General features: G+C 41.4%; 1 protein-coding gene across 1 annotated transcript in view; it reads left to right on the top strand.

Annotated features, from left to right (window-relative positions):
* The window catches only part of LOC147693318 (vomeronasal type-2 receptor 26-like), a 119,355-nt gene that overhangs the window by 5,753 nt on the left and 89,982 nt on the right, over positions 1-23,620 (top strand). Inside the window, exon 3 of the mRNA XM_086935926.1 lies at positions 5,184-5,481. Within this exon, the coding sequence (XP_086792052.1) occupies positions 5,184-5,481 (298 nt within the window). The remainder of the gene's footprint in view (positions 1-5,183; positions 5,482-23,620) is intronic.

The raw sequence follows: 23,620 nt of genomic DNA, 5'->3' as shown, positions 1-23,620 counted from the left end.
ACACAGCTTGAGTAAGAGCTGAAGTTGAGAAATACCATCAGTTCCATGCTTTAGTGCTTGTCCTTGGCAACTCATTTAAGTACCTAGAGTTTCAAGATTTAGAACAGGAATCTCCAACCTTTTCTGTAGTGAGAGCTACTTCTGATCGGTGAAAATCATTGTGAGCTACTGAAGGCTAACCAACTCAAGCATTGTTGCCAGACACTCCCACTCTTTATTGACTTTAAGCCTGATGTCCATAGAGGCAGATACTATGGTGTAAACAATATACTTTGACTAGGGGCACTATGAAACTCTGCCTTGTGCGTCAGTGAGAGTGTGCTCTTTGGGGATGCATGAACATGTGTGTGTGTGTGTGAATGGGAAATGTGTGTATGGGTGATTGAAAACCTGTATTGTATGTACTTGTGACACAAGGGATACTTGTTGCTGTATGTTACATATATTTTTTAATTAGAGAAATTTAAAGGGCAAACAAATGTTCTGCAATAATTGTGGAACATTTTTCGGCACCTTAGATTTCCCCTACTTAAAAAAATGGCTGTATTTTTCGCTTATAAATATGGCACTGTGTCTACCAGCCCCCGGGAGCAAATATGCCTACTGGGTGCAGAAGCAACACTTTGAAATGGGAGAAAATAAAACTGAAGAGGTAACTTTATTTTTATACAGATTCCATAAAACATATGATGTAAATTTTCTCCCATTTCCAAGTGTCATATTTACAAACAGCAGGTGTGTTGCTACCAGTGGCCTGCAGACATGGTGCCATATTTATAACTCATTTAAAGAATAAATGACTATTTCTGAGGTATTAATAGGGTACAGTGTCTCCTGACCACTGGAAGCAAGAGGCTTGCTGCTTCAAAATGAGACACTTAGAAAAGGGAGAAAATTAAAATGAAGAATTAACATAATCATTAAGATACCTTTTAATTGTCATTTTCTCCGATTTAAAAGCATTCAAAAACATCATGTTGTTCTCATGCTCCAATATTGAGATGACAAGGACTTTTATTTAAGAATTAAATACCTCAGTGTTTCGGTTCTTCACCTCTGTGACCTACCCTGGGTCATACATTGGACTGAGTACTGCTCATTATCTGGCCCTGCAATCTGCAGCATGATGATAATACATGTGAACCTGTGCTTATTAAATATAAATTTAAGGCTGGGAAATACTCTGAAGGTGTCTACAGGCTACTGATAGTACACAATCGACTGGTTGGAGACACCTGGCTCAGACCATGTTTTTAATGTTCTGAACATTATGTTGAAATGTTGATTCTGACTTTAGTCAATATCTCCTTCAGCAAGCATGTATTTTGGTGGCATCTTCAGGATGCAATGGAACATTAGACTGTGATCGTGTCTGACCACCACTTTGGCCAAGATCTGCTGCTCAGGATCCATAAACCAGTACCACTTTCTCTTTACTGGCTCCATGATGGCAAAGTTAGGCCAATTTCTGTGTGTGATACTGAGTGATATTAGAAGATGGCCGTGGATTCTTTTTGTCTTGCTTTAAGGTGCTTTGTCCACACACAATGAATGTGTGTATATTCCCGCAAAAGAAGGAGTTATTGGTGAACTTTTGCAGTGTCCCTAAGATCCTTTTGAGTGTTGCTCTGGCTGTTACTATTCTCAATAGATTAATTTCCACACTCCAGGAAATTCAAATGCCTGAAAATAGCCACTTTCTGCTGAAATTTAATACATCTATAATTCAGAACTCATAATTCAAACTCCGCACATTCAGAGGATTACGCATGTGCAAGTCCGGTGGTATTCGCCATAAGGTCATAATTGAGGCATTAGTATCAACACTATGCTCCCATTATAAAGCCGATCATGAGATGGACGTGAGGCGAATGATTGTTAAAAAGCTTCAGCTGCTCATTTTGGGCACAGAGCATTTTCGTGTTTCATTATAGACACGTTTTTTACCAGTGTCTTGAAAATATTATATTGGGGGCAGTGGTGATGTGGGCAGGGTGGGTGTCCAGACCCTGTTTTTTCATTACCTGCAAAAGATCATAGTTGTTTTAGTGTTAGGTGAGGGACAGAGGGACATGAAGATAGATTTTAAAACATTTGCTTCATTCTATTTGCAGGGGCTCCTATATACAATGCATTATTCTGCACCTGTAGCCTGACCTCAGGGAACGGAGCCCTTTTATGTAACCTTGTGAACAGAATTGCAGCCAGTCATTCAAGGGGGAACGTACCTTGAGTATCACTTGTTGCATTAAGGCCAAGACTATGGACTCTCTGAAAATTAAGAGAAACCTTTGTTCAATCTTACATAATTTCCTCTCTCTCAACAAACCCCTCAGCAGTATGTCACTAGTATGTGCCGTACTATACATCTGGCAGGAGGAGGTGGGGCGGCCACAGGAGAGGATGGAGTGGTCAAGTTTCCACTAGTTCCTGCTTTATAAAAGAGAGCTCTTGGATCTGGAATACATAGATGGAAGGACAACTGGCAGCCCCATGTGTCTATTTTATGGACAGTTGGAATCGCTAACCATTAATAAATGAATAGGCTTAGAGTCATGCGGGCACTGGGCAGAATTGTGGACTCCATTTCATTCAGTTCAGTGACTTGCCAAGTATTTTCACCCAAGGCGCTTCAATGTACTCTTTGCTTCAAGGAAAATTATCACCACAGGAGCATTGGAGGTTGTACTTTAAGTAAGACCAGTGCAGGCAGTTTTGTATAGTCACAGGAAGGATAATCCCTGTAGGAAGGTGGGTTATTAGTGGGTGAAGGTAGACACCTTCAGCTAGTAATCATACCATGATCATTAATAAGGTCCAGTCAAGACTCAATAAAATAATCCTTGCTCAACCCTTGGTAGTTTGGCAGACGAGCAGTAGGGCTTAACTTATGAGACAGGCATGTAGAGCATGTAATGTCCGTAAAACAGTAAATACGAAAAATAATAAAATAAAAATCCAACACCAGCTTATAGAAGTAGAGAATATTTCTATCTTTCAAATGACACCAAAATGGCAAACATCCAATATAGGGAACCGGAGATATGAATTTATAAAGATACAAAAAGTACTTTCTAGCGCAAAAAGCGTAAAGTGCCAATCCCAGCCTTCTGGTTGCACAGGAGAATGGGTGGTCACATTAAGTGCTAGGTCCCAGTCACCATTTTACCATCGCACTTCATCATATTTTTAGAGTTTTCTCTTGCCGACGCACAGGTTGGTGGGTCCTTGCGCTTTTCAGATCTGATGGTTTACCCAACAACAGAGGCCTACTTCAGCACAATGCCTCAGTGGGTCTCTGGAGGCCTTAGACCTCGAAAACAGGGAGCTCCAGGGCTTTCAGTGGGACAAACCAAAGTGGTCAGATCGATTCTTGAGTCGACACTGGCGGCTTGACTCTCAAGTGAAGCCTGCCTTCTCCTGGGGTATTTTTACCAAATTGTTGCACACAGTTCCCAAACATTCCGAACTTCTTCCAAAGGGATTCCTTTGTGCTAAAGAGGGCCCAGCAGGACCAGCCACGGGGTCAGAAGCTGTGTATTGACTCTTGGAGTCTGGGACTCCTTCTCCCACAATGCACCTAGTCAGTCCAAGAAAATCCAGTTGTACCTGGTCAGCTGAACTAGCAGGTGGCTTCTTCCTGCACATGCTTACAATGTTGCTGCTCAGGGAGTCCACTCCTTTTCCTTGAATCAGACACAGTCCTTTTCTTGTGGGGTCTTGGGAGAGCAGCAGGTGAAGTCCATCTGAGTGCAAGCCTCCTGTGATACATTCAAAGATCCTGCAGGGCATTGCTTCTTCTGATGTTTCAGGCCGGGATCTAAGTATCTCCTGCAGATCTCCCAACCAATGGGGTTCAAGTTGCCACCCTCTGCTATGGCCACTTTCTGGTGGGTATGGAATATTTGAGACCCAGAATGCACCATTCTCCAAAAATCAAAATGGAGAAATGATCTCCATGGAGTGTTTGTCCGGATAACCCAACCCACAGATGTGATTAATATTTCACTAGACTCCTCTGCTAGTCCCTCTCCTAATCAAATTGGGGGACTCTCATCCGGCTGGGGATAAAGAAAGTGGGGACTGGCTCAGGGTCCTGTGACATTTGTTATTCTATCTTGAAAGTTCAGTGTATCTCCCCAGCCCCCTTCCTGACCTTGGCTTCTGCAGGTAGCACATCTCCTCTCACCAAATGGCTGCATTGTTTCAACCCCAGGCCTCTTCACAACTACTCAGGGAGTAACTTGGCTCAGGCGTCAGATGCTGACCATTCAGAAGAGGCTGCTATAAGGCTGTTCTTGGTAAATTCAGGATAGTAAGTTCTAAAACTCATTTCCTGTAATAGTTATAAAAAATGTGGCCTTGGCAAGTTATTGAATGTATTGTAAATATTATTTTAAGTCTTTGAATCATGCTGCTAGCCAACTCCAATCAAAAGTTAAACGTTATTAAAGTTTAATAAAGCCTTCCCATGTTAACCTACAGTGCTAGTAGCACTTCAATGGGGGGAAATGACTTTCCCCCATCAGGACGTGAAAAACATTTAATAATGTTACTTCTTTTTATAACAAGGAGCCTTATCCTGGGGGCACTTAGGGCAGACCTTATGGGTGACTTATATGTAATAAAAAGGTAACTTTGGACTCTGGAAGTACTTTTAATTCCAAAGTTGAATTTGGACACAGTTTTATTATTAAATCAACCGGAACGCTGACCTGGCTATAATCTGACACCAGACATCAGAGGAGTGTACACTTAAGTTCATTGAGTATACTGGGGTCTCTAAACCTACATGCTCTACCATAAACTAGGGACTTACAGGTTGGTTGTCTTGGCCAATTATATTCATACTCATTACCATATACCTTTTAAGGACTGAGCACTGGTCCTGGGTCTGATTAATCACACCCAGGGCACTTTCATGGTCAGTAACCTCCAGTATCAGTAAAACATGGTGGTGATCAGAGCAAAAAGGATGACTTTCTTGCAATCCCCCACTTTGAATATTTGAGAACTTTTGGAAAAAATCCTACATTTCCTCTGTACTTAATACATAGATCCTAACCATTGTATCACAATTGATTCACAGAAAAAAAATGCGATGCAAATCTGTATGCACAGTGTATTCTTTGTTGAACTACCTCATTGATTATACACCAATTGCAATTTGCGTTAAAACACAGATTCAACATTCGATTCATCCGATACAGAGATGTGCTGGCCATGGTATTTGCTATTAAAGAAATAAATGAAACTCCTGAGCTTTTGCCAAATATTACCCTTGGGTTCCAGATTTTTGATTCCTGTACTTTGGAGAGCCGAGCTATTGGAGCTGTACTGGAGCTCCTCTCAGGAAATATGGGTCTCATTCCAGGATACAGGTGCCCATCAGTCCCACCCCTGCTTGGAATCATCGGGGAAACCATGTCTGTGTTAACTGCCTCAATGGCAAGAGTTATGGGGCCACTTCACTTCCCACAGGTAAGGACAACACGTGAAATGAAAGAAGCATTCTAGTGCAATCCCTCATGCATTTTGAACTTATGAAGTGTGCACGCTGGTGTACAAATGGGTAGTCAAACACATGCACTTATCAGATGTTCCTTACATATTGTAACATGCATATCATGATTACCTTGTTTAAAAATCACTCATACTAAGTAAAACTTCACTACAACCTCTTCGCAAAATGCTTTAATCAGTCATGATTTCATACTTTTCCATCAAATAACAAACCTACAAATATATGTTGAAAACTCCCAGGTCCTTCAACAGAAATGAATACAACCAGTTGTCCTCATTACTTACAGCCATTTGGACACCAATATCTTAGCACGTGCATGCTTGCTTTTTATTCTCGCTCACACAGCTCAAGTTGTGGTCCTTACAGAAAAAAACCTAATTACTATTCATAACATACTTACTCATCTCTGACCAACTGAAATGTTACCAATTACCAAGAGGGATAACAGCTGTGAAATTAATGCAAATTGTTTAGATCCAGTTCATTGAAGATTTGTATCCCAAACTGCTTTAATACAGACTGAGGGACCTAGTCTCTAACTGCATTTTGTAGCACATTTAGCAGTACTACAATAATAATCCTAAAGTACTACAAAATTCTATTCACAAACATTTGAGTGTAAATCACCACCTCCAACGCTCGTACCTTTTCTATAGGGAGATCCTCACATATGTACGTTTAGTACTTATAAATAAATGTAGTAGGGACCAGGCGAAGTAGCTGTAAAAGATGCATGTCGTTAACTGAACAGAAGGGGTTTAGAGAGGAGTAAGAAAGGGGGTGCACAAACGGAAATTTTAAAGCTACTAGTGGCATATAGGAATTCAAAACAGTAGTAAATTTACTCCAGCTCAGAGCTGTAGTACATCCAGCACCAGAAATGGGCATTCACTGGTACCTTAACACCCTCCCATAGAAAATAATGGCTGTAGGGATTTAAAATAAAACCCCATAAACAATAATGTTAAATGAAATAAATTATTTAAAAAACAATTTTAAGAACCTTTTTGGAATGTATCAATTAAAGTAACAATGATTTGAATTGAAATATATGTAACATAATTTTAATTCATTCAATATATTTCTTTTAATATTAATACATTTATAATAGAAATATAACGAGTTTTCAGATGGAAAATTATTTTGCAGTTTAAACTTCAGAAAAATATGTTTTACTTGTTCAATACATTTAAATTAATTAAATATTTAATTCAAAATTATGTTGATAATGCAGTGGCACTTAAAAAAAAATTCTGCATTCAAAATAAATATCTACAATTAATGTACATTAATGAGGGACCTAAAGATATTTTCACTATTTTGTTCTATTTAAATAAAATATGTCTTAATGTTATCTATACTCTTCCATAGAAAGACTTCATAGTTGATGCAGAGATATCACTATGGTAAAGTTAAGGGAAATTTATAAATGTTTATTAAACTTTATAAAAAGTCATCAGTAATGTCATCAATAATATATTTTAACATGTAATGACTAATCCAATATGTGAGCTCATAAGCAGTGCATGACTGGGACAAATCTTGAAGTTAGCTCAATAAACTACAACTGTTGAATTTCATTTTTTTTAATTTGTAAACATTATTTTTTATATTATTAGAGCACCTAACTTTAACTGGACTATAGGCTTAATTGTTTTCAGTGAATGCCTATGGTTTTTAAATGTAAGCTAAATAAAATTGCCTTATCTAACTATAATGTCACTTTAACCGTTGCTTTTTAATGAAAGTATACTTTTTTTCAAAGTATTAGCTTATTACCATACCAAAGTATATCAGCACTTCAACCTTTTTATCTGTGTAGTTTTAGCAATTTCTAGGTTTTTTTTCCAACATATATTACAATCATTTTGCCATATCTAAACGGAGTACAGTGGACCTTGTAGCAAGACATGGACTTTATTTCAGAGTTATCTTTGCTAACTTTTAATATATTACTTTGACAACTATCCAAAAGTATGAAACGTCCTCCTACTTCAGATCAGAATCTTTTGCTCTCTTTTTAAATTCCATAAAAAGGTCAAAACTTAGGGGCATATTATCAACAATTAGCGATATTTATCGCTAAATGAGCTTAGCGATATTTTTTCTATCGCTGCGCATCGCCAGATTTTATCGCAGAGATAACATGGTATTAGCAACGTTTATCTCTAAAGCGATAAGATATCAGGCGATAGCGGCGAGATGCGTGAATATCGCTGCAAATCCAGAGATATTCAGGCATTAATGCCAATAGGGTCTTCACCCGAATATCCAACTTCCATTGGATATACAGGTTAAGAAGTGGTCAGAGCAGGCGTTAGGTTTTTGCGATATTCGCGCTTAGCGCGTATTTTTTAATCACTATGGCTGTGCTGATAAAAGGCGATAGCAATGTTAGCGACTGCTTTCAGGTCCTTCATCACTGTGTGGTTTGCATGACTGGACACTATGGGCCCAAATACATGTCTGGTGGTCCAAGGACTGACAGTCCAGTGGTGGCATAGCGATGGCAGTTCAGCCACCGCAGCACCGGTGGTCCGTCCACCCCATTTATGAGCTAGGTGGTCGGACCGTTCTGGGACTGCTCCTGCAGCCAGGGATCTTCCATTCCCAGGAGGTGGCATGGCGGTCAGAGGCCACAATATGCTTGGCTGGACTACTGTGGTCCCGCCAAGCATATTACGAGTTTCCTCTCCTCCAGGGTTTATAAGGCGGTTCCTCCTCCATTTAAACCTTGGAGAAGAGGAAACAAAAGGGACCCTAAAGGGCCCCCATGCCTCCTCCCTCTCTGCATTCACACATGGGTTTATAACATGTGCCCCCCTGTGAGCATGCAAGTCAAGTCAAGTCAAGTCAAAACCACTTTATTCGATTTTGTTAAAAATCATAAAAGCATACTACAACAATATAAAATCATTCCAATTACATATTTTGCAATTTCATATAATACAATACAATTAAAAACACATTTAAAAAATTCCATATGGTACAATTCAATTTTAAACTATAAAAGGTCATAAAAGACTTATGTGCAAAAGAGCCAGAAATACTTAAATCATCCCAGTCCCCGTTGTTGGGCTTGTACTTTCCTCCTCCTAATTCGAACAGCAGCCACAAGATAATTTGCCACACTAAACATTACCAAGGGAGAATCAAGCATTTGTAGGAACAGAAAAGCGGGTTTTGCTTGCAAGAACGCTTTCTCCTTCAATAAGGGTAGCAAATACTTTCTCCTTGGAACTTGATAAAAAGGGCAAAATAACACAAGGTGTATATTGTCTTGTATGGAAAAGTTGTCACATTCACATACTGGTGCATCCTCAAGTTTGCACCAACCCTGTCTATCACAGAGTACCAAGTATATCTGGTTGAACCTAAACTTAACCAGAAGCCATCTATGAAATGGAATATTAACTAGAGCAAGGTACGGTTGGATGGCAATACAGGTGAGTGTCATATAATGTGCTCTGACCGTAGGTTTTGATAACTGGAGTTGTTCTCTCTCCAAAGACTTGAGTTTGCAAAAATTCTCTTTGACCCAAGCTAGGTCAGCTTTTTTTAAATCAAGCGGGGAGGAAAAAATCTCCGGGCGTCCAAGTTCTTTCGAGCACTTATTAATATAAGCCAGCCAAGCAATATCTTTATGTTTATCCAATTTTAAACAGTCCAACAAAATTTTGTGGTTAAGACCTAAGTTGTTATTGGTCCAAACTCTTATCCACAGTAGAATAGGAGCCATGGAGAGGATATCTGTGATATAACACACTCCAAGCTCCTGATGGACAGAAAAGGTGGCTGTTGATAAGGGGAGTCCTAATATAGAACATAAAAACTTATTAACCTCTGTTTGAATGGTTTCAGTTTTTACATAACCCCATAATCCAGCTCCGTATCTCGCTATAGCCAATGATTTTGCCCTATACAAGGCTAGAAGTGCACCGCTTGGTTTCCCCCCCAGTCTCCTTGAGAAGCTTAAGATGGCGTTAACAGAACTCCTTACTGCTTTGGTCTTTGCTACTACCTGAGGGGTCCAGCTGCCCTTGGTGTCAAAGATTACTCCGAGGTAAGTGAAAACTTTTACATTGCTGATCACTTCCCCTTTGCAGTAAAAGGATTTAGTGTTATTTTTTGCTGCCCCAAAGACCATAACATGGGATTTCGCGTTATTAACTACAAGGTCAAGAGAGGACATAAAGTCACTAAATGCATTAAGAAGTCTCTGGAGGCCCAAGTGTGTCCTAGCTATTAAGGCAGCATCATCCGCGTACAGGAGCACTGGGATGTGAGTGTCTCCTGCACGTGGAGTGTCCACAGATGAAGCCAAAAGAGTTTTTTCCAGAGAGTTTATGTACAAAGTGAACAGCATAGGGGCAAGGATGCAACCTTGTCGCACACCCCTGCCTGATTTAAACCACGCTGTGCGATGCCCCTCTTGATCCATTCTAATGGAAGCCTTGAGGTCTTTATGAAGTTCAGCCAAAAAGTGGACCAAAGGGGGGTCCAATCCCATCTGTAACAGCATGCCCCACAACTTGGCTCTATTCACTAAATCGAACGCTGTAGACAGATCCATCTATGCAACAAAAATAGTCCCTTTTTTAGCCTTTGTATATTTAGCAATTATCATGTTCAAGTTCAGGCATTGGTCCTCTGTCCCTCTGCCTGACCGGAAACCATACTGGGCATTGGACAAAATGTTATTCTCTGTGGACCATTTGTTAATTTTCACCAGTAAGACTTTTCCCAGAATCTTCATGGAGGAATCCAACAGGGATATGGGGCGATAACATTTTGGGTCATTTCTTACTCCTTTTTTGAAAATTGATACGATAATTGAACATGCCCAGGTATTTGGAAAGCCCCCCTTAAGCACATTATTATAAACATTCGTTAGTACAGTTGCCCATAGCTCTGGGTTTGATTTATATAAGTCCAATGGGACCCCATCGGGTCCTGGTGCTTTGTTCTTGGCGGACCCAATTATAGCGACCTTGACTTCATTTTCAGTCAAAACAACCATGGGTTGCAGATTAGTGTTACACGGTAAACAGAAACTTTCATAAAATAAATTGCTCCCATAGATAACTGAAAAATGGTTAAGCCAATCTGACTCAGGTATATTGGCCTCAAGGTCTGTGTTGCATGTCTTAGCAAATATGGGGTTATTTACAATGGACCAGAATTTAGAGCTGTGTTTTAGGGTGGTGGAGTCCATTAGAGCATCCCAGGCTTCTTCTTTGACAGCTTTTTTTCGTATTTTTACCGCCTCTGCATATTTTTTCCTCAGTTGAGCTATCACTGGCCTGTTTCTTGGGGAATGTTTTAGTGCAGCTATCAGTGCAGAGTGGGCTTTTGAACAAGAATGGTCAAACCAGCCGGAGGCTGGAGCGGGTCCCCTTTTAGGGCTGAGGGTTAATTCTTTCTCCACCTTCGAGCAAATAGCCTCAAAGGCGGCAATAATCTCTTTGTCCCCCCTAGCTGGGTCCCTGCAAATCTGGAATTCCACCGCCATTTCATGTTCAATGAGATTCAAAAAATCTTCAGGGCAAACTTTGCACCATTTTAAACGCCGCCCATTATCTTTGCTCTTAATGTGCTTCACAGAAGTGGACAACAAGACCTCCTTCAACAATCCAAGTGATCCATCCAGCGTTAAACACACCGGATTGTGATCACTAAAGCCACTTTCAATGGCGTTATAAAAAAGGACATAGTGGAGGAGCCCTGGGGACATAAAGATGTAATCAATGATGGATTCACTACCCCTAGCATTCTAAGTTACCACCCGTTCATTTTGATCAGCAAAACTAGGTTCATAAAGATCATTAGCTGATAACAAATGTTCCATAGTGGAACCCTTCAGGCTATGCTCAAAATGGGGAGGGGTCGTAAGATCAGGCCCATCGAGATCTTTGATCTGACAATGTGATTCACATAAGTGAACATTAAAATCACCCATTAAAATAATTTGAACAAAAGTGGTTTGTTTTGACATGTAATCCGCAACAAATAAATTTAAACAATCTAAAACAGAATTTTGGGGGCCACCCTGCAAAGAATTATAACAATTTATAAGGAGTGTTTTATTTTTGTCTAATTGACATATTTCTACCAGTTGAAAATGGTATGAGGAACTATGAATTTCTCTCACACTCCCAGCTATATTGAGGGATACCAAGAACATCAGGCCGCCAATGTCCCTTCCCGCCACGGAACACTGTGCTTTTACAAAAAAAGAGGAATAACCATCCAGCCAAAAAGAGTTGTCCCTGGCCCATGTTTCCTGCATGGCTACTATATCGTATTCTTTCAGCTTGCCTAGCCAGATTGGGTCATTTTGTTTTGCACGTAAGCCAGCAATATTCCAGGTCAGAATCTTAATATTTCTATTACCTCCCTCTGTTGTTACCTCCCCCGCATTTGAAACCGCATTACACGGGGTAGAGTTATTAGCTGAATTACAGGGGATAGGGATGTCCATAGGGGCATCCTGTATAGTAGCTGAGTGGTTAGTTAGCATGGGATCTAGTCAGTCCATGACGCCCTGGTTGTCAAGAACCGCAAATCTATTTGAAAGAGGCAGGTTGTCTGGAAATGTATTCATTACCGGTGTGGCTACACCACTACCCCTAGCCCTCTTAGTCACCCATTCATTTCCTTGCTGCTGGAAATTTTGGTTGCCCTGGTGCCCTGGATTGTTGTTTAGCTGGGGCCTACCATACCCATCCCCAGTTGACCTGGGTGTGGGAGGGTAGAAAAAACCCAGCGGCATAGCACGCACACCCTTACCAAAAGGATCTAAAGGGGAAGCGTCCCAGAAGAGTCGGCTAGTGACATCACGCGATTTAAAATTTACTATGACACAGTCACCCGCCACACATTTCTTGGTTTTACCAACCCAATTGACCCTTCTACACATCAATATATTAGCTGAGATGTTGCTTTCACCCGTGCAATTTGCATTGCACCACTTTTCTGTGTGGCTACGCAGCGTTGCATGATGTTCTACCTCCCCCGCACCTAGTTTAGGTACGTTAACCAGGACAGCCACAAAGGGTGTTGCATCAGGAGGTAGGTGTACTGGGGGCACCCTAGCCCTCTGGTCTCCCAAGGGGCATGATGGCCTAGCCGCTAAAGATGTATCCAGTTGAACCTGGTTTGGTGCACCTTGCGGTAAGGGTGTGTATCTACCATTTACAACTTTTCCTTTGACTGGTGCAAGGCTTTCTGTTGGTATGTTAATTACTGGGTTGCTTGGTGGGTCAATTTCTATGGGTACTGGGACAGGCGGCTGATTACTCAAAAAATTATTAATGCGTTCACATTTGATCAGCAAATTGTTAACACAGTCCCTCAGTGTCTCTGTAATATCTGTTGCAATTTGGATTAGGGCTGATTCTAGCCTCTCACTAAAAAGTTTTTCCAATATTTCCATGAGACCCTCCTTGGTAACATAGGAGGCCTGCTGTCCCCCAGGTTGGATGTTGGCCACAGTTTCATCCACACTCACAACCTCATTACTAGCGGGTTTTACAGAGATGGGCAGTTCTGGGGAAGGCAGGACAGTGGGGGTCTGTGCCAGATTAGTCCGACAGGCTTCGATTATGACCCTCGGCTCCAGTGGTACACACCTAATGGGCGAAGAGATTGTAGTGCTAATGCTCCCAGATGTGGTTTCCAGCGCCAGTGCACGTTCAGAAACTGCTATCTGGGTGGTTAGTTCGTCCACTTTGGAAGTCAAATATGTAAGAATACTGGTTGTGTATTTAGGCACCTTTGCATTAGCCTCGCCTGCCGCCGATGTGTTCAATTTGCGCTTACCCATGATGAAAGGGACGTGGCCCGTCCCGTCCCTGGTCGTCCTTAGACGGCCCGCCCTCTGCCCGGGCTCCGCCCGGTGACGCCCGCGCGCGTCCCGTGACGCGGAGGAGTGGACTGTGCTTTGTAGCGCCTCCGGGCGCGAAGACAGCGGGACACAGGAAGTCCACGCAAAGCCCGCTGGGAGCTGTAGTCTCCAGCCGCTCCTGGATGGACGTTCGCGGCGAGACCAACAGCGTTGCCAACCCAGGGGCAGGAGCTGCGTGCTGGCGTGTGGTCCGGTGAGTGCGCCTGCTGGACTGAGACCCTGTGAGCATGCAGAAAAGTTCCTGCACAGCATGGACTTCTGAGTACATATCTTGTTGGAACTTTGTGAAGCATTCCCATGGTGGTGCCTCCTTTAAAGGCACCGTGGCCTTTAAAAGAGGCACATCCATGGAGACACCATGCCACCCACCTGCCAGACAATCTGGCAGGCAGGCAACTGGAAGTTTCATCAGTGCAGGGGGGCAGCAGTGGAGTACCACCTGCCCCCACCATTGAAACTCGTAATCGCCCCATTAGAAGCTTTTCAGAACATTTTAGAAACCTGCCAATGAACGACGTGCATACTTCAGCCTCTGGTGTTTCATTGCCACTCAGAATCAATTTGCTGGTTTACCCCACTTAAAGGATCCTGAACTTGGAGTACTGCACCAGGACCAATGCTGAGCAGCACCCCAATAGCTACAACATCTTCCTAGGCCTAGAAATCGTACTTTCCCTGCCATTGACATCGAAAGCTTCAAACTTTCCAACGGAGTTGAGGCTCCTACTGAGGTACTGCCTTTTAGCCAGCCACCGTTGAGAACCTCTTCAGATCCAGCTGGCAATCCAGCCCACTGACTACCTCATTGACAAGGACTTTCTCCAGGAAATTGACTGAGTCAGATGGTAAACTTTCTACTGGGATGAGCCTGGCACCTGTATCAGACCTGCGCTCCATCGCCCACACCCTTAATTTTTGACTTTGATCCAGTTTAGTACGTCTAGATTACCATGGTTGGTGCTTTGTGGAGTTATAACCATCATAACTACGTCAGTCTTGTTCTTTTGACGTCTATTTGTTCATTTGAATTTTCTCTATTTTTATAGATTGGGGGCATTTTTATTGTGTTATGTTGTCTACTTTTTAGTTATTTTTGTACTGATAAATGCTTTACACATTTCTCCTAAGTTAAGCATGCCTGCTCTTTGCTAGAGATACCAAGGATTAAGCTCAGGTTTAAATGATTGACATCTAACAGGACCAACTATGGAATAGTGCCTTGATTACCTGTATAGCACTACCATCCACATCAACTAAATATTATTCTTTTTCTCACACTCCCTTACTAATGAGCAGGTAGCCTGAGAAGAGGCATGTGGCATTGCACACTATATAGCATTTATTAAAAGGTAACTATTGTGATGCACTTACTCTGTTTCAAGGGGTGACCATGTTATGACGTATGAACTCTCTACGCATCCAATCACATGGGGAAAATTAGCTGTTTCCTTATCTAGCATTCAAGTTCAGAAGGGGTTCTTGGAAATGTAATATGAGAATTAATTATTAGAAACATCATTAAAATAATTCAGAGACACCCTTGTACATGTATTCTGGGATATTCCTCCTGCAACTGCAACTATGTGTTGGTAGCTACCAGATGCTAAATGGTGTAAGCTATATGAAACCTGTAAGTGGGTTGGAATAGCACCTCTTCTTTCTGTGTGCACAGTACAGGGTCTAATTCATGAATTGCACTAAGAATGGCAGTTTTGCTAAACGTGTACCTATCATAACCTTCCTGATCTTCTTGTTTGAAGAGTCACCCTCTCTCTGAAAATCCTCTCCTCCCAATCATCCTGTATTGGGCTGCAAGTATCCGAACCCTCCTCACTACAGCATAGAGTAGAGCCATTGTGAAAGATGCATTTTGGGCCTCCTTTTATACTTTGCACCCGATCATCAACTACTTGCAATGGATGGTACTTTGTACATGCACAATGCTGTGTTTTAATGAATTTTCTATTAGTGAATGCTTAGGACATCGAACTAGTGATTCGCTACTTTGTAATCGCAATTAGCAACTCAGAATTTTCTAACACAAATATAATAAATTTCAAATTATGTTGCACAATGTGTAATTTTCAGAAATACACCATTAGGAATTCACCAAATGGATTCTTGACACACGTGTATTCAGACAGACCCCAGACTGTCGGGTCTTCTTTCACTTTGCTAACCTCATTTGCTGAGGGGGAATAATATAACAGAGGTTCGGCTTGGGAAATCATTTTCCATGGGGTCTTTTTTTAAAGTCCATTTCTTTGTTCCTCTGCATGCGAGTCTGGACACACAGTCCTGCTTTTCTGTTTTTTTTTTTTTAACAAATATAGGATATGGTCTCCTTGTTGTTTGCTCAGAATTTTAGTCTGCTCTCCATATCATATTTCCTTAAGTTGCAATTTGGTTTCTCATTTTCTGTTTGTGTGGTAGCACATCTTACGTTGCTTTTTCCTTTGCTTTGTGTCATTGTCTATCCTGTTTGTCATAGCTGGTCACCTGTAGCCCCCTCCAGTTTCTCTCGGGTTTGTATGCAGTTTATATTTATTATTGACATTCAGTTAGCAGTCGCTAGTTTGTTTGTTGTCAAGGTTATCTGAGAGGTAATGCTCTTCCAAGTTGTCCAAATCTAGGGGCTTCTTCATTTGAGCACCACATAATGTGCTACATGCATGACCAGAGCTTCCACCTTACACCGCTTTTAGTGGCCTCGTAAATCATGAGGAAGGCAATGCAGCACAAATGGCTATGTGGTGTTACATGGAAGTTGTGGTGGATTTTCACATGCAACGCGAATAGAATGGGATGCTGCCCAGATTTACAAAGCGATGTACACCTGGGGAAGGGCCACATCTGTACTTCTCCAGAGATGAGGCCTAGGAAAAAGAAATATGTTAATTTCTTCTAGTTTTTTCGACTTTGCATGTGTGCTGCAGTACACATGGATGTAGAAAAATGCCTTGTAGGATTGTTTTTGTGCAGGAAGGTAAGCCTTCTTACGCAAAAAGAAAGCTGCTTGCACCAGAAGCAACCTTATATCATGGTGCAAGGGTGCCTATGTTGGTGCTAGGCTGTTAAAACAGCACCAGCGCAGGCAGAAGGGATAGGACTGCATTGTGTTGTTTAAATACGGTGCATCATACCCTTTAACTTTTGGTGTAGGGTAGTGGAGCAAGATGCCGTGCTGCTCTGCCCTAGGCCAAAATGCGATAAATGGGGCCTTAGTGTTTTTCACCGGGCTTCCTGTTCAGTAAGTGCTTGAGTGGACTTTAGAACATTAGGAGAGAGTATATCTTCATTACCCTTTGAGGCACAATTTTCTCATTTTTTAGGTCTCGCCTAAGCAGCGCATGCGCTGTCTCTCTGAGACATCAAGTAGTTAGTATTTGTGGTGAAACTCCACCTATTGGCTTGTAATGGCTTTTTATTGGTCTGTTTGCTTGTCTGCTTCAATCTCTTGGTTTCGACAGGCTAACGTGTTTTTTAGTTTCTCCTCTATTTGTTTGGGAGTGCCTATGCAGCACAGCCTAACTACTGTAAACATATTGCTATTGATATGAAGTATTTGTCTTGGAACTCTTTTGTGTTTTTTTGTTGCTTGCTTATTCTGCTTGTGCACATTTTCTTAGTATTGGTGATCTGTGAGCATTAATGTTTTTGTGTGGCGGTGGAAAGGCAGTGCATAACCTGTGTATATTGGGAGGGCATGTTATTTAAAGGACGAAACTTGTAATGTAGGAGCTCGGAAACCAGGCTTTTGTGTCTGATTTTGCACAACGGTAAGTTAGTTGATATTTTGGTTTTACTGTTTTATATACTATGCAGTTTATGTTGTTGTATTAGAATTATATGGTAAATAGTTTTGTAAAGTGCACGCCAATGGGTTTTCTACATTTGTGCCTTTTATCTGTATTATAGCATATTTTATTCTCAGTTCCTCTGTTTTTATATATATATATGCTGCACAATCGGCTTCCGAACTGTTTCTATTTAAACTCGAAGTTCAGCTCCAAATTTAGTTGCATGACAAACACCAAAACATATGTAAATATATGTAAAGCAAAAAAAGCTGGACCTGTATTTATACAGCAGTTTTAGCCAAGTATGTTTTTTTCCCCTGAGTTTATCATCCTGTTGTTTTCTGAAGCTTACTGATCTGCATCCCACAGATGCCGTAGAGGAAAAGATTACGATCTTTAGAACCAGGCTTCTTTTCACTTCATTAGCTCGTCCTGGTTTCCTTTTGCAACTGTAGGACGCATGCTAAGTTTCCACCCAACAGCAGACTTTTAGGCTGCTTTTTTTTCCAGAACAAATGCCAATATACTAGGATTTATTTACACCGCAACACAAGGCAACATTTTTGAGCTGCACCTATGTAGCTTTATACTTATACTCCAGCTTTACCGTACATTTATAGATGTTATTTAAATTAGGCAGGTAAATTGCTTGGCTCAACTCAACATAGTTTAATGTCCTTTGGTAAAATAAAAAATAAAAAGTGGTGTGGTTCCAGTTGCACTCCCAATAGTTAATTTGTAACAGAAGAACTACCAGGGCTGTTATTAGGCAGCATCTTTATATAAATATATTTATTCTTTAACCTGTTTATTATGGAACACATAACCTGTGTAATTGGAAGGACATATGTTTTAAAGAACAACATTACACATTTATGATCTTTAAAACTCTGTTCCAGTTTATGATTTTGCTTGGTAGTATGTGGTTAAGGTCAAAGAACTTAATCTTAATCTCTTTAGATGCACTTAACAAAAAATGTGCATGGGGCTGCGCATTTATGCACACAAATGGGTTTTTAAATCTGTGCCTTTTGTCTGTATTATACCGCCTTTTATTCACTTATATCCGTTTTTCTAACTACACATACTTAACTTTCAATTTCACATCTGTATTTATTACATTTTGTGTGATCACCTTTCGAAGTGCTTTTATTTGACATGAAAGTCCAGCTCCAAATGTATTCTACCAGCATGTTTTTTGTTTTTATAAGGCACTTACATTGCTGTAAGTATAATCAACATATTTTAATGTTAATGGGTAAAAACAGAGATAGAATAGTGGCATGCCTTTAGCTGCACTCACAATGTTATATATATATATTTTGCCTGCCTAACCAGCAGCTTACATACAGTGTAAATATGAAGGGAATGTGCTTTAAAGGATAAAACCTCTGCCTCCATTCATACTCCCAATGCATAATTTGTAACCTTGCAACTGCTGGGCTTCTATTAGGCAACAGCTTTGGACAAGATTCTTCTTTTTCGCCTGCCTAAGAGGCAGCGCACAACCCATGTAAATATGAAGGGAATGTGCTTTAACCCCTTAGGTGCTCATGACGGCTCCTCGCCGTCATGAGTCAGGGTAGGCATGTGCTCATGACGACATGGAGCCGCCATGCCGCTCGGCCCTGTGCGGGTAAATTAATGAGTGGGCGAGATCATGACAGCACCACGCCGTCATGACCACACGCCGCCAGAGAGTCATGACGGCGTGGAGCCGTCGTGAGCACCAAAGCGCCACGCCCACCCCTTAGCCCCCTACGGTGCAGTGGAATTCGCAGGTGCAGGGAAGGGGTTAAAGGACAAAACGTCTGGCTCCAGCTGCACTCCCACTGCTTAGTATGTAACCTTGCAACTGTCGGGGCTTTTTTTAGGCCGCAGCTTCAGACAACATACTTCTTTTTTTAGCCTGACTAACAGGCAGCGCACAACCTGTGTAAATATGAAGGGAATTTGCTTTAAAGGACAAAACGTCTGGTTCCAGTCACACTCCCAATGCTTTAATTTGTAACCTTACAACTGCCAGGGCTTTTATTAGGCAGCAGCTTCAGATAACAATTTTCTTTTTTTTGCCTGCCTAACTGCAGCACGCAACTTGGTTAATGAGAATTGAATGTGCTTTCAAGGACAACACTTCTGGCTTCAGTCACACTCCCAGCGCTTAGTATATAACCTTACAACTGCCCGGGTTTTTATTAGGCAGCAGCTTCAGACAACATACTTCTTTTTTTTAGCCTGCTTAACAGGCAACACCCAATGTGTGTTCATGGGGAGTGAATTTGCTTTCAAGGACAAAACTTCTAACTGTAGGAACTCAGAAACCAGGTTCCATTCTGAAATGTTGCTCAATATGGTGTGATTTTGGACTAAGCATTTAATTTTCCTACAAACATTAAAAATACAGGTGTCCTGGACTGCAGATAAAGTATTTCTGTTAATAATTAGGTGTTGCTGTTGAGCAACAGCAACCACCAGATCATGTTTAGCACTGCACTTTCCCTATGTTTAAAACACCACTATATAATATAAAGCACGGTAACCTACATTCAATATTGGTTTCACTATTAAAACACAGCGCACGACCCTTGTAAATATGAAGGGAATGTGCTTTAAAGGACAACATTTCTGGCTCCAGTCGCACTCCCTATGCTTAATTTGTAACCTTGCAACTGCTGGGGCTTTTATTTGGCAGCACCTTCAGACAATATACGTCTTTCTTTTTTATCCTGCCTAACAGGCAGCGCACAACCTGTGTAAATATGAAGGGAATGTACTTTAAAGGACAAAACTCCTTGCTCCAGTCGCACTCCCAATGCTTAATTTGTAACCCTGCAACTGCTGGGGCTTTTATTAGGCAGTAGCTTCAGGCAACATTTACAAGACCCCTGTGCCACCAGTACATCACTATTTGTGACGTACTGGTGGCGTATTTCACGGCCCCATATTTACATATATGCGTGGCTTTTCCGGTCCTTGTAAATATGGCCCCTTTACATGCAGCACTTTGTGTGAAAGGGGCGTTCCATGGGTGTTGCTGTGGGTGTTCCCATGCAACAAGCATGGAACATGACACTGTTCCAGATCTACGCCACCCTAGTACTGTAGCCAATCCCAACAAGGAGAAATGTTTTCATTTCTCCTTGTTTTTCCTCCTTCAATGTGTGCTGCATTCTACAGCACGCATTGAAAGAGGAACATGCCTGTAGTGATTGTTTTCTTGCAGGAAGGTGTCCCTTCCTGCACGAAAACAATCTTACCATGACGCAGGCATCCTTGCACCATGGTGCAAGGGTGCCTGCAAAGGTGCATGGCAGCTGTTTGTGCGCCAGCACAGGGGAGAGCACAGGAATGCGACATATCATTGTAAATAAGTTGCATTCCTGTGCTCTGAAAGTGACTCAGTGCAACGCTGCCAAATGGCTCGAAGAATACACCGAGTCACTTTCTTGTATTTCTCCCCCACTGGTCTGTTTCACTATAAGTTTTGGTGTATCCTTTGCTGCAGAACTTTTCCAAGTCTTCATACAGCCTGTAGTAAATGCATTCAACTGTAAGGATGACATATTGGTATTTCAGGGCCACACAGAAAGAGCATGACAAAGCTTGCATGCAAGTATGGAGTTTTCTGAACATTGCAAGCTTAACTTTGAAGGCTGACAAATGTGAATTCCAGAAGAAAAGCTTGACATTCTCTGACCACCTGATAGTGTGACCTTTCTGTTGGGGGCATGAAAGCTTATCCGGCAAAAGTGCAAGTGTTCTCTACTGCAAATTTCCCACAAGACATTTCTATGTTACGATCATTTCTTGGAATGGCCAACATACGAAACAATGCTATGGTCTGTACACTAAAATAACAACTAACAAAAAAGAATGTCTTTTCATTGGTCACAGAAATTCGAGAAGAGATTTTTTGGAACATCAACAGGCTATTGAGAGTGCACAAGTTTGCAGTTGACGCTAGCCCTGTTGAATTAGGCACAATCCTTGCACTGCACAATGGATAGGAAAATGTCTGGAGAAATATCATGGCACATGGCAGTAAAAGCCTGTCACAAACTAAATAAGCTTACTCGCAACCTGATTAAAAAAATGTTTGCAGCTGTTTGGGCTAGTAAATATTTCCATGTCTTCTTGTAGGGAAGACTTTCACAGTACTGGCTGATCAACAAGCACTATTGATATTTGGCATTTCCAAAGCCAAAATGCCTCCTAGAATTGCATGTTGGGGTAGGAGGTTACAAGAAAGCAACTATACAATTCTTCATCATCCAGGGAAATATCATAATCCTGCTGATTATTTTTCAAGAGTTCTATTAGAGTGCCCTGGTACCCGATCACTAGCTGCCATGGTTTTAGAACAGATTGTCACTGCCACGAGCCAAGATAGTGGCATGTTAAAATTAAAAGACATTATTGCTCATCAATCATGGAACCAGCACTCTAGACCTCTCATTAATGACAGTGAGTATTTGAAGTTCAGACATGTAAGAGATTAACTTTCATTGACTCAATAAGGCCTCATTCTTTGAGGTACATAAATCATTATTCCTGAGAGTCTACAACAACAGGTGATCAACGTCGCCCGTGAGTGACATCAAGGTATAGTTGCAACCAAGAAACTGGTTTACTTACCTTGACAAATGGGTAAAAACTGAATTGAAGACTTGAGAGAATTGCCATTTATTTCTTTGGTTTTCTTGAGAATAGACATCATCTTCTAGTCATTGATGATGAATAAACTTGTTTTTAATTGGTGAGCGACCTTTCATCCACTAGACATGAAAAGGCTATTCAAAAATTAGATAGCATCTTTATGAAATAGTGTGTACCTACAATCTTAAAATCTGACTATGGCCCATCTTTTGATAGTTGAGATATTCAAATACTTTCTAAATCACCTCTAAATAAAGCATTAAAAAAACATTCCAATGGTGGTGGTAGAAGAGTCCAAGAGTACGATAAAGAAGCTGTTCGGGGTGCTGCACTGGAGAAGTTCGGCTCTAAAGTTGTTTTGGACACTACTCTTCAAGCTTACCGTTCGAACCCTCCCTCAACGACAGGGGAAAGCCCCGCAACTCTCATGTTTAGAAGAGCCATGACGACCAAGCTGCCCCAATGGGCCTACCTCAAATCCAAGAATAGGAAAACACTCATACTAGGGACTTTGGTCACAAACAGACTATAAAAATAAATGTTGACAGCCAACATCATGTCATCTTTATAAGAGGAGATTTAGTGCTTGTTAAACAACACAGGAACATAAAGTGTGATGCTTCTTTGAATTTGGCAAGTCAGTTACAAGAGATTCTTCTCCTTCTCGTCATGTGGCCCATCACTCACCAAACATCGATGACAATGTAGAGACTGGGTCTCGGCACAGGGTTGATGACTCTGTGTCTGCTGATAATTCTACATCACCTCTGCAGAGCACTGACACTTCGACTGCCAGTTTCCAGTGATCTGATCAGGATGTGTGATTCAGCTGCCACAATGCTTAATTGAAGAATTGTAATTGCCTGTACATCTTTGTATTGATGCTTGTATTTATTTGTAATTTTATTTATTTAGAATTTTTGTAAACTTTTTATTTAACAAAGCAGGAGATGTAGAGGCCGATTCACAAAGATAATCTGAGCCAAAAGTCAATAATGACTTTAGGTATTCACAGAAATAATGTACAAGTCACATGTTTACGTACGCAGTCGGGTTGGAATCTCCACATTTGAGGTGGAATCTAAGGCTCTGGCCGGATAATCATTGCTGTCAATGTTAAACACCTGTGTAATTGCTTACCATACCCCAACTCCAGCTGAAACACTGTAGCCCAACAGCCAATCCCGGCCCTGAAGCAAACTTAAAAGCAGAGCTAACACATACAAACCTTTCAACATGTCGGTGAATGTGTTTGTTTCTCTGACTCTTGCCATGCATCAAGAAAATTTGTGGAGAGGATTCGAGGAGGAGGAAGAGGGGAGTAGAGAGGATTTTCAGACAAAGGATTAACCTGTTTGGGATGTCCAGTCAATATGTAAGGGCCAGATATCGTTTAAAACAGATGTCATCTTGGACATGGTTTGTGAGTGGGAGCAGAAACTTGACTCTGCGACCTGTCGCTCTCATGCCATCCCTGCCTATCTCAAAATTCTTGCTGCTCTACATTTTTTTTGCTACAGGGTAATTCCAAAGGGTCTCCAGTGACCTTGTGGCAATCTCTTATGCTAGCCGGTCCCGGGACTTGCATAAGGTACTGAGCTGCATCAATACAAGAGCCCACCTCTACATATGAATGCACCATACACTGGACAGGAGACAAAAGGTAGCTAGGGATTTCTAACTCATTTCCTGCTTCCCACGTGTGTTGCGTGCTATTGATTGTACCTACGTGGC

Source organism: Lissotriton vulgaris, chromosome 8 (assembly GCF_964263255.1).
Source record: "Lissotriton vulgaris chromosome 8, aLisVul1.2, whole genome shotgun sequence".
NCBI classification, from domain to species: Eukaryota; Metazoa; Chordata; class Amphibia; order Caudata; family Salamandridae; genus Lissotriton; species Lissotriton vulgaris.
Note: the sequence above shows the minus strand (reverse complement) of the source record. Positions and strands in the feature narration are given on the sequence as shown.